General features: G+C 43.5%; 1 protein-coding gene across 1 annotated transcript in view; it reads right to left on the bottom strand.

Moving 5' to 3' along the window:
* Nucleotides 1–1,863, bottom strand: part of PCOLCE2 (procollagen C-endopeptidase enhancer 2) — an 81,427-nt gene extending 79,564 nt beyond the window's left edge. Inside the window, exons 1-2 of the mRNA XM_030929329.1 lie at nt 1,491–1,863; nt 372–480 (exon numbers count right to left, since the gene is read on the bottom strand). Coding sequence (XP_030785189.1) covers nt 372–480; nt 1,491–1,573 — 192 coding nt within the window. The 5' untranslated portion in view covers nt 1,574–1,863. The remainder of the gene's footprint in view (nt 1–371; nt 481–1,490) is intronic.
* Between the last annotated feature and the right edge of the window lie 12,018 nt (nt 1,864–13,881).

Raw genomic sequence — 13,881 nt, 5'->3', positions numbered from 1 at the left:
CACTGGGAATTTATGAAGGCACAAGCAACAAAAAACCTCTAAAGGTCATTACAACAGGCCTTTGACTGAAAACAGCTTTAATTATGAATCTATAAAACTCAACTGAGTTACACTGGGCTTTCAGAAACACATCTGCTTTGAGAATGTATTCCTTCAAGCATTACCTTGTGCCCTCTGTAATCACTAATGCAAGACACAACTAGATCTATTACATGAATACAAATCTTCCCAATAGTTGGGGTAAATCCAACATTTCACTATTTCAGGCATTTGCCTCTTACTGAAATCCTACCACCAGAGGAAAAAGGCAGCAGCCTCCCACTGTTTCCAACACCCACTTCCAGGAGAATACCTTTTTAAAAAATGCTTACTGTGATTTTCCAAGTACATTTGCTATTTGGAGGGTACACTCCAGGAAAACCTTCACTGCCAATAAATCCAGACTCTCCAGTAAGAATGCCACCACATGTGAAAACAGGTCTGGGAACATAAAAGAAGAAAAGATAATGTAATTTGAAACATGGTCTAACAATCTGATGTTACCTTCAGAAAGGTGTAGCCTATTAATATAAATAAAAGTTAATGTTGATTAATCAATTCTTGCACCATAATGGGATCCGAAAGCTTGCTAGCTCTTAGAATATTTAAATTACAGCCTGATAAAGCATTCTGTCCAGCTGCCATCTGTCTCCATCATAATAACACAAGATTTTATATATATAATCAAGTCCTCGGCATTGTGGCAAAGTCTTGTAGGAAAATGGTAAATACATCAATTTAACTGAGAGAAGGTAAGAGCCAGGCTGAATGAAGAACACGGTTTTAAAGAAAGGCAAGCAATTGGTTAATATAAAAAAGTTTGCCGTTCCCATATTTGGAGAGATGCCCAGTTCTCCTCCCCCTTTCTGAAAATTACTGGCCATTGGCAGAGCTTCCCATCGAAAGGGAGGCTGATATTGACGGAGGCTGAAGAGGCGATGCCAACGCTGGCCACCGGGCAGGTCCCACAGCCCTGCTCCTGGGGCCGTCTCGAGGTTGGCGAAGAGTTAACTTTCCAGAGCGGCTCCCTAGGCGCCGCGCCGCTAGGGTTGTTCCCTAGTTTACGTCTCTGGGCAAAGGCTCTCCGGGAAGAAAAAAAAAAAACAGCGGTAAACCAAAATCCACATATTTGGGCCCCAGTGCTTCCCTCCGCCCCCATAGACACGAGGAGAGGGGAGACACAAGTCAGATTAAGCCCCGCCACGTGGTGGCCAAGCCAGCTGCAGGGCCATCAAGCAGGCCGGGCCGGAGACCCAGGAGGGAGCCCGCGAGCAGGGATGGGTCCCCAGGTCTGGGGCTCAGCGCACGCGGGGGTGGCGGACGCCTGCACTGCTCGGGGAGCGCTGGGTCACCCAGGCGCGCCGAAGCGGGTTGAGTAAAGCAGCCTGCGAGGTTGCAGAGGTGGAGGAAGGGAGGGGAGAGAGAGGGAGCCCGGGCGGGGGTCGCGTTACCTCTCTGGGGACTGCTGCCGCGAAAGCTGGGTGGCGGCGGCCAGCAGCAGGCAGAGTGGCGCCCAGGCGTTCGCGCCCCTCATGGCAGCGTAGACGCTCGGGGTCTGCACCCCACGGCGCGCGCGCCGGCACACACGCCCCTCCGCACCCACCGCGCTCACACTGGCAGCAGTACTGGCTCACACCGGCGCTCGGCGGCCCGCGCGCTACCTCTCACTCGCGCACCGCCGTGGGGCGGCCCAGGTAGCCGGGGGTTGCGCGGCCGGCGGGGCGGAGGCGCTTTTAAAGACGATTACGGTGCCGTCTGACTCGTCGCTTAATTTCCCCTGAGGAGCTGCTCTGGCAGCCACAGGCCACTGCTGAATATCCCGTTTGTTCTCTGGCGGCAGGAGGGGCGGCTCCAAGGCCAGAGCCGCCCCCTCTCGTGGGGAGGGCGGGCGTCTCCTCCCGGCACCCCGGGATCGACGGGTCCTCTCGCGTCCAGCCCTCAGGGACCCCGGGGAGAAGAGGAACCCCTTGCGGAGTGGCACCCCAGCGGCCCGGGCCCGGACGCCCACAGACGATTCTCAGGGAGGGCTTCGGGTTTTGCTTTGGGGAATGTTTCTCCCAGTTGCTTTTAAATAAAAAGTAATAGTGCTTGCTGGATGCTGGAAAGCCTGGGGGTCCTTCTTTGTCTCCTTCAAAACCCAGATCCAAGGAAAGAAAGGGAAAAGGAGAGAGATTTTATCATATTTTAACTTTTGTGCTTATTCTCTCTCTCTCTAGGTTATTTTCCTTTTACTGGTGTGACAATGACAAGGAAGATAGTCTCTGTGCGGGGATTTAAACGGGTTCTCAGACGAGTGATTTCTGTGTGAACTGTCATTAAATGTCAAATAATGAGGACGGAACCAAATCACCAAATCTCACCATCTCATGTCATGTTCTGAAAATGGTGTTTCTCTGCTGGCATATCTCTGTTCTTAGACCTATCCAACATCTTTCTGTGGTATTAACGAGTTAAAATTTATGGAGAATTTGTTTTTCTTAGATGAACAATTCTAGCCTTGTGGAATCAATACTCTCTTTTACTTAATTACAGGAATATAATTTTAAACATTTTGTTAAGACCTTCCCAATAACCAGGGATTAATAAAAGAATAACAGAACAGACTAGATTCATTGAGATTTTCAATTATCACCAGCCGTGGTAGATACAACTTAACTTTGGCGCCTCGAGTTGTTACTTTTAAATTGTTTTCACCTGTCTAAGCAAGACAAGTATTAAAGTAGTTCTTATCAAGACTTTATTTCTAATAATGAGCTGTTAAGAATCTAAACACGGGTGGGCGCGATGGCTCAAGCCTGTAATCCCAGCACTTTTGGAGGCCCAGGCAGGCAGATCACGAGGTCAGGAGTTCGAAACCAGTCTGGCCAACATGGTGAAACCCCGCCTCGACTAAAAATACAAAAAATTAGCCGGGTGTTGTGGTGTGCGTCTGTAATCTCAGCTACTCGGGAGACTGAGGCAGGAGAATCGCGTGAACCCAGGAGATAGAGGTTGCAGTGAGCTGAGATCATGCCATTGCACTCCAACCCTGGGCGACAGTGTGAGACTCCGTTTCACAAAAGAAAAAAAAGAAAACACTCCTGGCAAGGAAGTAAGTGAAACTGACTACAGGAAATATTCTGACTTTTCATAGTGAGGGAACCCTGAAGCCTATACTAGGAACCAGAATATACCGACAGGACTTAGATTGTCTTACCATTTTTTTAAAAAGTGAAGGCAAAAACATCATAAAGTACAAATTTAAAAATTCTCTACAGGCACCACACCCATTATGACATAAAAAAAAAAAAAATGACAGAATTTGGCAAACTGCTTTATATCCTGAAACACCCTCAACCCAATAAAAATGTCTTTAAAACAGCGAAGAGGAGAATAAATGGTTTATTTTGCATGCATTTCAAGAATATGATATCTAATAGCATAAGTGTTTTTACATGATTGTTTATTTGAAAGTCATAGTTTTAAATTATAAAGTGAAAATATTGCTCAATTCACTTTCTGGTAATGATTTGCAGTCCTCGTAAGCCAGAAAATACTTCATTCAGGACTAAGCTAAGCTTTCAAAATTTAAAATAAAAAACAAAGTATTAAATGTGCCTCAATAGATAGGAAACTATTTGAACTAAAATACACAACCATTTCTTAATTTATAGATTGATGGCTGTGTTCATATGCTTACTAAAGAGTTAGGATTTTAACACCAATCATTTTGTTGTTGTTGACACTCATAAGAAAGACATTGATTTTACCATGTGATTTTAGAATTTACTAAGACCCATATTATTTGCTCTTAAAAACACATATTTGACTTGGAACTACAGTTCTGACCAAAATTATAAACCTTAAATGTCCTGAGAAGTTGATGTGTTAAAATTGAGAGAGACTTGTATTAGTTTGTTCTCACGCCGCTATGAAGAAATACCCAAGACTGGGTAATTTATAAAGAAAAGAAGTTTAATTGACTCACAGTTCCACATGGCTGGGGAGTCCTCAGGAAACTTATAATCATGGCAGAAGGCACCTCCTCATGGGGTGATAGGAGAAGGCAGAAAGCCCCTTATAAAACCATCAGCTCTCATGAGCACTCACGATCAGGAGAACAGCATGGGGGAAATCACTGCCATGATTCAGTTATCTCCACCTGGTCCCACCCTTGACACCTGGGGATTATTACAATTCAAGGTGAGATTTGGGTGGGGACACAGAGCCAAACCATATCAAGACTCAAGTGCACTTTGAAGGTATTTGTGAGGTCCATCTCTGTAAGACCAGTTTCTGGACATTTGTGATAACAATTAGTATAATGGACAGGGAGCTACCCACACAGGCAGTAGAAAAGTGAAGAGAGAGAGAACAAAAGACCTGTGGGTAGATTCTTTTAAACAAAAGTGGAGTGCTGGGTGAACTGATCCTTATTATCCAGCTTCTGCAGTTACCAGGTTGCACAGAGCATCAACATCATAGGAAAATGAAAATATTCACCAATGAACTGACCACTTATAAAATTAGGCCCCACTCAAACATTCCTTGCTACATAATACTAGCATCTAGCTGGGCCCAATATGTCAACATCATTGTCAGTTAATCTCTGATTCACTCATCAACCTTGTAAACATCTGAAAATGTCGTGTAAATCCAGTGCACATTCATTCCATAGTGTGGTACTCATCTTGTAAAAATTCCAGAATTTTCGTAAGTTAGTTCACACTGGCTACGGTGGCTCAAGCCTGTAATCCCAGCACTTTGGGAGGCAGAGGTGGGCGGGTCACTTGAGCCCAGGAGTTCAAGACCAACCTGGCCAACATGATGAAACCCTGTCTCTACCAAAAATACAAACATTAATTGGGTGTGGTGACGGGCATCTGTAATCCCAGCTACTCGGGAGGCTGAGGCACAAGAACCGCTTGAACCCGGGGGCAGAGGTTGCAGTGAGCCGAGATCGCAGCACTGTACTCCAGCCTGGGTGACAGAGCGGGATTCCGTCTAAAAAAAAAGTTCAGTGTTTTTTGATGTCTGTAAACATACATTAGGAACAAATGTAGACCTTCCTCTTTCCCCTGCCCCACCCCAACACACCTCTCTGCCAAGAATAAGATATTAGAGAGGAATTGTACTGGTCAGATTTCTTAGCTACAAACAACTGAGTCCACTCAGAATGAGTCCCCTCTTCTGGTTCAAGCAGTAAAAGCAGAAAGTTCACATTACCATCAAGAGAATCATAGAAACAGTCTTAAAGCTCATTTTCCTGGAATAATAGCCAAAACCTCGCCTCAGAAATGGCCAGTGAGAACTCTATTGTCATTATTGCCACCAAGACTAAGCACTAAATGCAGGTACTTGAACTGAATGCAGTCGCCACTGTTGTGAGCACTTCAGATACATTTCTGCCTTGGGAAATTCAACCTTGCCACACTCCTGCCCCAAAGACCAGACAGCCTGTTGCCTCCTACAGAATAAGAGAATCACAGAACCTCTTTGCTCAGTGATTTCTTGATCAAACTCTCATGCAAGCCTATATGATTGGTACTGTCCATGTGACATGACTTGCAGTGTCTCAGCCACAAGGGAGGCTGGAAATTCAACAGTATTAGGAGGTGAGGTTACATAATGTAGAAATACCTCCAAATATTAAAAGGCTACTAAAACAAAATGGGCAGGCACAAGTATGATTAATGTCCATGATAGGGATCTACAAAGTTCAATTAGCCTGTCTCCCTGCTGAAGAAAGCAGCCCCAAGGAAGTCTTGATATATGAAGTTGCAGAGTTAATAGGATGTGTTGAATGAAACTAGTTCCACTCACCTATCCACCTTGGACTGGGTCAGGCATTTTGTTTGAGTCAAAGGCAACCACGTGAAAGCCGGCCAAGCGGAACACAAGGGAATCAGCTGCTTCTTGTTGGTGTGGAATGAAACTTTGTTTAGTGGAGTCCCTCCATAATGAACTGTCATTATCATTATTATCTCAGACTTTTACTGAGCATTTATTATACACCTGGAACTGTGCTAAGTGCTTTGCAAACAATATTTTGTATAATTCTCTTAACAAACTTACGGGGTAGAAACAAGCATCATCATTTTACAGGTGAACATTCTGAGATTTATAACCCAAAATCTTTTTTTTTTTTTCTTTTGAGACAGGATCTTGATCTATCGCCCAGGCTGGAGTGCACTGGTGTGATCATGGCTCACTGCAGCTGGGACCTCCTGGGCTCAAGCAATCCTCCTACCTCAGCCTCCTGAGTAGCTGGGACTACAGGCATGTGTCACCACACCAGGCTAATTTTTTTTTTTTCTTTTCTTGACAGGGAGTCTCTGTCGCCCAGGCTGGAGTGCAATGGTGTAATCTCAGCTCACTGCAACCTCTGCCTCCCAGGTTCAAATGATTCTCCTGCCTCAGCCTCCTGAGTAGCTGAGATTACAGGCACCTGCCACCATGCCCAGCTAATTTTTGTATTTTCAGTAGAGATGGGGTTTCACCAAGTTGGCCAGGCTGGTCTCAAACTCCTAACCTCAAGTAATCCACCTGCCTCGGCCTCCCAAAGTGTTGGGATGACGGGCATGAGCCACAGTGCCCAGCCTGGGCTAATTTTTTTTATTATTATGATTTTTGTAGAGACAGAGTCTCACTATGTTGCCCAGGCTGGTCTTGAACTCCTGGGCTCAATTAATCCTCCTGACTCGGCTTCTGAAAGTGCTGGGATTACAAGTGTGAGCCAACATGTCTGGTCTTAAGACCTACAATATATAAATAAAAAGCTGGGGGGAAAAAAAGCTGGGAGTTGGGCACAGTGGCTTACGCCTGCAATCCCATCACTTTGGGAGGCAGAGGTGGAAGGATCACTTGAGCCTAGGAGTTCAATGCCAGCCTGGGCAACACAGTGACACCCTGTCTCTACTAAAAAAAAAAAAAAAAATGTGTAATTAGCAGGGCATGGTGGTGTGCACCTGTAGTCCCAGATACTTGGGAGGCTGAGATGGGAAGATCACCTGAGCCCAGGAGGTCGAGGCTGCAGTGAATTACAATCCTGCCACTGCAACTCAGCCTGAGTGACAGAGCAAGAGCCTATCTCAAAAAAAGAAAAAGAAAAGCTGGGATCTGAACCCAGGCTAACTGGAAAACTCAAGGTTTTCATCAGTACTGCATTCAAATCCATCAGAGCCTTTCTGGGAATTCAGGAATGCTCAGTACACATGGAGACAGCATGAACAGACCTATGCTGTTTATCTACTCAGGATCCCTTCCTTGGGATGCCACCCTTCCCTATGTCGTGTGCTTCTGTGAGCACTGATTCCATTCACTGCTTCTCCAGCCCCAGTGGGACATGCGACCAAGGGTTGTCCAATCAGAGAGCTCTTCCTACTACTCTGGAGATGCTGCCTAAGAGGTTCTTTCCTTTTCTTTCTTCTGGAAGCAGCATGTAAGCAAATATTTTCCTGGGAAAGCACGACCAAGCCTGAGGTGACTGCTTCAGAACAACAGGTCACCCCACTTCCACGTGGCAATAAGCCTTCAAGAATTTGGAAAAGACTGTTAAGAGAACCCAGGGTTCTACCATGTCATACGGAGACAACTTGAGTGTGAGAAGAACTGTAAGGACAAGTGCTTTAAAATATTACCTTGGCTGGGCATGGTGGCTCAGGCCTGTAATCCCAGCCCTTTGGCAGGCCGAGGACAGCAGGTCTCCTGAGGTCAGAGGTTCGAGATCAGCCTGACCCAACATGGAGAAACTCCATCTCTACAAAAAATACAAAATTAGCCGGGTATGGCCGTGCATGCCTGTAATCCCAGCTACTCAGGAGGTTGAGGTAGGAGAATCGCTTCAACCCAGGAGGCAGAGGTTGCCATGAGCTGAGATCGCACCATTGCACTCCAGCCTGGGCAACAAGAATGAAACTCGTCTCAAAAAAAAAAAAAAAAAAAAGAAAGAAAGAAAGAAAAGAAAAGGAGGCCGGACGCGGTGGCTCAAGCCTGTAATCCCAGCACTTTGGGAGGCCGAGACGGGCGGATCACGAGGTCAGGAGATCGAGACCATCCTGGCTAACACAGTGAAACCCTGTCTCTACTAAAAAATACAAAAAACTAGCTGGGCGAGGTGGCGGGCGCCTGTGGTCCCAGCTACTCGGGAGGCTGAGGCAGGAGAATGGCGTAAACCCGGGAGGCGGAGCTTGAAGTGAGCTGAGATCCGGCCACTGCACTCCAGCCTGGGGGACAGAGCAAGACTCCTTCTCAAAAAAAAAAAAAAAAAAGAAAACTCAACGTGTGGCCATTGATGGTAATGAGGACCATGGAGTAAGAATTACTACCAACAACAGGTGGGGCACGGTGGCTCACGCCTGTAATCCCAGCACTTTGGGAGGCCGAGGCAGGTGGATCACGAGGTCAGGAGATTGAGACCATACTGGCTAACACAGTGAAACCCCGTCTGTAGTTTTTAGTACATTAGCTGGGCGTGGTGGCAGGCGTCTGTAGTCCCAGTTACTCGGGAGGCTGAGGCAGGAGAATGGCGTGAACCCGGGAGGCAGAGCTTGTAGTGAGCCGAGATAGCGCCACTGCACTCCAGCCTGGGCCACAGGTGAGACTCCATCTCAAAAAAAAAAAAAAAGTACTACTAACAACAATACCAAATCAAACCAAACTTCTTGGAATTGTTTTATTACGTTGACTTTTGGGGATGAACCTTTGCCTATAAAAGTGATTTGTATCAACTGTAGGTAATAGATATCTTTTTGTTAGGTGTACTCATCATATTTAAAGAACCTCATCCAACAGATTGACCCTTTTAGCCAGTTGGATGCTTTTGTAGCTAATTCATCTGACTTTCTCACCAGGACTCAGTGTTACTCATAATCATGAGTTAAGCTAAGATGGTAGTTGTCTGCAACACAGGCAATGCTATAGGGCCATTAGGGAAGTGCTGGGACATTACAAATGAGGAGAATGTCACCAAGACTGACTGCTAACAAGGGGCCAGGACTCTGGAGCAAGAAATACCAAAAACACCACAGGATATCAGCCCAGATCCCCTTTTTCCCAGACTATCTTGGGGTCCCTGTGCTCTCCTCACTCACTGATTCTCAAAGCTTGGGGCAAGAACTTGGCATCAGTGCCTGAACCCTAACCCACGCCAAGAAATGAAACTGAAGCTCTCTCCAGTTTTGCTCTATGGTCTTCCATCGTCATTAAACATCTCTTCTTCTTTTTGTTTTCAAGTAAAAATTTCCTCAAGTATAAAGGAAATACCTGCTCCTTATATAAAATCTGGAAACCATTTAAAAAAGAGAAATTAGAAAATGACCCTTAACTTTGCCACCCAAAGACAATATTAGTGCCACTGCAGTCCCCTTTCTTTCCAATATCTCTTCTATGATAAAAGTATTATCCAGGGATTTGAAGAGTTTGTTTTAGTTCCAAGTTCTTCTGGGTCTTTGCTTTTGGAAAAGCCACCAATTAAAAAAATCAATGATAATGATTTTAGTGTCAACATTACCCTAATAAGAGAGTGGCTTAGAATGAGAGGAATGATAGTGGATCTTTTTCTATCTTAGCTCCATTCACAAGTAACTTCCTGTTTACTCACTGTCTTCTAAACTGCCATTTGGAGAACACCATTCTAATCACAGGCAGAGATAACAATCTACTTCAATTCAAATTGCTGTTTATTTGTTCCTCAAGGAAAAGGTTTACATTCATTACTCGCTAAACAACTGGAATAAAAGAGTCTGTATTTCCCACGTTGGTTATGGGTTACAAGATTGCTTAAAGGTTGTACTTCTGAAAAAGGAAGCTAACTACTTAAAAGTCATTATCCAAATAAATGTTACATGCAAACAAAGTGTTTAGAACTATGAGATTGTGTAATTTACAGATTCTTTAAAGTTGTGAGCGTAACAGAGGACTAACTGCAAAATTAACATATGTGCACATACACACACACGTGTGTATATTTACATGTTTGTATATATACGCACATGTATACACATAATCATGGCTATGAACACAGTCCTGAAACCATTATATTAATAAAACTACTTTAATGTATGTGCCTTGAGTCTTATCCTCAGAATTCTGAAAACATTTTAAGTCCTATAAATGCTTTAAAAATAATCCCAACATAAGCTTTATTTTCCTAAGAAATAAGTAGAACCCTGAATATGTATTTTTTTTCCTGCCAAGATAATTGCAAAAGATCTATATGGGAAAGGATCATTCTAAGTAAATCCTAAGTGAAGTCAAAATGCTTGAATATCAAATTATATTTATTGTGGGTATTAAATGGTTATTAATTTTTAAAAACAGCAAGAGACTTACCCATTTGATTGAATTTGATAGGATTATAGCTCTTCATTGAGACTAGAGCTTTTTCTCAGGGACACTGGAATTGATGCTTCTTAACAGGGATATATTTGCCAGATGCTAATGACAGGAGTATCCTGGCCCACTGTATAGGACTAATTGTACAAATGGGAAGTTGGAGCAACAGAAGCACTGTCTCTGCCTGGAGCTGGCAGTTGTCTCTGTTTTCTCAATTGGTAATGTTTCCATTGGCAGTATCTAGAGAATTTTTTGTTTGTTTCATTTTCCTTTTACCTTGGAGGTATATTTAGGTATTATTTATATGTTCTGGGTATTCTGAGCAAAATAACAGGTATATAAATATATGTATAATATACACATACACATTACTTCCCATGTATTAGCATTTATGCATATTAGATATGGATACATGTGTAAATGTGTGTATGCATCTGTGTGTGCATCTGTGAGACAATGCTGGAGACACACACAAATTTTCACTCTTTGAAGCTCCTTTCTCTAAATTCCAGACTGACCACCCTTTTCTCCCTAAATATTTTCTTTCTAATGCTATGGCTTTTTTTTTTTAACATTCACTAAGGCTTCATTAGATTTTTAAGTCCCAGCTAATCCAAAAATCATTCCTTTTCCCTCCCTCCCTCTGTTACTCCCTCCCTCCCTTCCTTCCACAAGTTATCAAGAGCCTACTCTATGCCAAGTGCTGCACTAGGCACTGTAGATAACAGTGTTGGATAGAAGAGACCTGGTTCTTGCCCTTACTGTTGAGAATGCTCTTTAAGGTTATTTCTTCAATTAGTCTCATTCATTTTGTATTGTGTTTGTTTGGGTCTTCTGAGAAGCAGACACCATTAGAGAATTCGATTCTGCAAGAGATCAATGTGCAAGAGAGGTATCATGGGAAAGGTCTATGGAGGACAAAGGGAAGAAGGACTATGAGTAGATGGGGAGCCTCGAACTGCAATGCAGGTCTGACACCTGTGAGAGGAGTTAGGGAGAGAAAGGGGTTTGAGCTGGAAGTGCTTCAGATCATAGTGCAGGCCTGAGTAAAATACTGGCCAGGGCAATGAGAAGCTCTAGCAAAGATGGCCTGCTAGAGGAGACCTGTGTTGGGGAGGAGCCACCTGGCTCTGGTACCCCTGCCTTGTTCAGTCGTTGGCTGGGCAGCCTGGCTGCAGTATGGCTTGGCATGTGTGACGCAGCATATCCCAAGAGTGTGGGAGGTGGAAGCTGCCAGCTAATGACAGTCCTTTGGCACATATATCTTGGAGGAGATATATGTGGTACACTCCCATGGCAGTCACATGGGTGGATTTTAGGTTTTATTCTCAGAGGCAACTTTATTTTCAAGTTCTCGGTATAGATGGAAGTAGAGTGGGAGTCCTGCCCCCATGTAAAGACTACAGCTATCAAGAATTGAACTTTGTGACACTCACACAAGTTTATACTTGAGTGCTTCTCAGTTTTATGAGGGAGGTCACTACGTTTGGTTATTTCAATACTATATTGAAAGTATATGTTGGATGTCATGGTCCTTCCTGGTATCACAAATCTAGGGATATCTTTGGACTGCATTTCTCCTTCTCTTAAAGCAAAACAAAACCCCTTACAATATGATTAACAACAAAAGACTTGTAGCAGAGGAAAATAAAGATCAAGTTGTCTTAGTCTGTTTGGGCTGCTATAACAAAAATACCATATACTGAGTGTCTTAGAAACAATACACATCTCTTTCTCGTAGTTCTAGAGGCTGGGAAGTTCCAGATCAAGGTACTGGCAGATTCTGTGTTTGGTGAGGGCCTGTTTCTCATAGACAGCCCTTTCTCACCGAGTCCGCACATAGTGGAGGCAAGGCAGCTCTCTGGGGCCCCTATTTATTATTATGTTTTTGAGACAGGGTCTCACTTTGTCACCCAGCCTGGAGTATAGTGTTGTGAACACTGCTCACTGCAGCCTCAACCTCTCAGGCCCAAGCAGTCCTCCCACCACAGCCCCACAAGTAGTTAGCTAGAACTACAGGCACACACCACTACTCCTGGCAATTTTTTTTTTTTTTTTTTTTTTGTATTTTTTGTAGAGACAGGGTTTTGTCATGTTGCCCACGCTGGTCTCAAACTCCTGAGCTAAAGTGATCCCCCTGTCTTGGCTTCCCAAAGTTCTGGAATTACAGGCAAGAGTCATTGCGCCTGGCCTGGGGCTTCTTTTATAAGGACACTAATTCTATTCATGAGGGCTCCACCCTCATTCCCTAATCACCTACAGGACCCACCTCCTCTTACCCTGAGGATTAGGATTTTCACATGTGAATTTTGGGTAGACATAAACATTCAGACCTCAGCACCAAGCAGGCAAAACGAATTTAAAAAGAGAAACTACAAAACCATGTGATTATCTCTAGAGTAATTACCCAACTGCACTTGACTGAACCCTTCTCCAAGTTGTCATCTCATCAAAGATAGCTCTTGCAGATCTGAAAACTTAAGTAGTTCAAAATATCTTAACCAGAAACATACCAGGTAAATAACTCTCTACCTTCCAAATTATTAGCAGCAAACAAATTTTGTAATAGCAAAACCAACAATTAACTGAACTTTGCAGGGCATAAGGAAAATAAAGGAATCAGTAAATGTTCAGGTGGGCAGTATTTCAGATAAAGATCTGGTAGTTGGACTTTTTTTTTTTAATCTCTGCAAAAAAGCACTACAGTAACAAAATAAACTTTTTTCTTGGCTTCCAAAAAGGAACTATGAGAACATTAGACACAATAAGTAGCCAAGAAGATGATCAGATCTTCCTAAATTGTTTTTTTTCTTGAAGTCAAATCTCCACTTATCCAAAATACTAGCTCCATTACGTTCATTTTGAAACATAATGATGATTACTTTAATATTGTTTTAAGAAACAGTAAATTCCAACACTTAAGTATAACACAGCTAATTATCTAGATGCCGTCCAATACAGTAGCTACAGCATCTAGATAATTAGCTGTGTTATACTAAGTGTTGGAATTTACTGTTTCTTAGCTGCAAGTGGCTATTCAATTTAAACTTACATTAATTAAAATAAGGTTTTTAAAAAATTAGTTCCTCAGTTGTACTAGTCACATTTCAAATGTCCCAAGAGCCACAGGTCCTAGACAATGCTGGTCCAGATGAAGGATTGGACTTTTAAGCTAAATTAGCTGGTATGCTGGAGAGTCAAACAGCTTCTCACTTATAAATGGTTAAACAATGAGTTTGACCTTAGCAAATGCTTTTAACTTCTCTCTTTGCTATGAGAACTCCTTTCCCCCTTTCCTTTTTCCCTTGGTCCTTCCTTCCCTTTCTTGGTTTATTCTTTTGTTGTCTGGTGAGAAAACAACAAAACTCCTAAACATTCACAACAGGATTAGCCTTCCCCTCCCACATTTGGGCTTTAAAGCCCAAAGGAAAAGACAGATCAGTTAGAATTTCAAGATGGTGGCCGGGCATGGTGGCTCATATCTGTAGTCCCAGCACTTTGGGAGGCTGAGGCAGGTGGATTGTTTGA

The sequence above is a fragment of the Rhinopithecus roxellana genome, chromosome 1, assembly GCF_007565055.1.
Source record: "Rhinopithecus roxellana isolate Shanxi Qingling chromosome 1, ASM756505v1, whole genome shotgun sequence".
Classification (NCBI taxonomy): domain Eukaryota; kingdom Metazoa; phylum Chordata; class Mammalia; order Primates; family Cercopithecidae; genus Rhinopithecus; species Rhinopithecus roxellana.
This window is presented reverse-complemented; position numbering and strand designations above follow the sequence as displayed.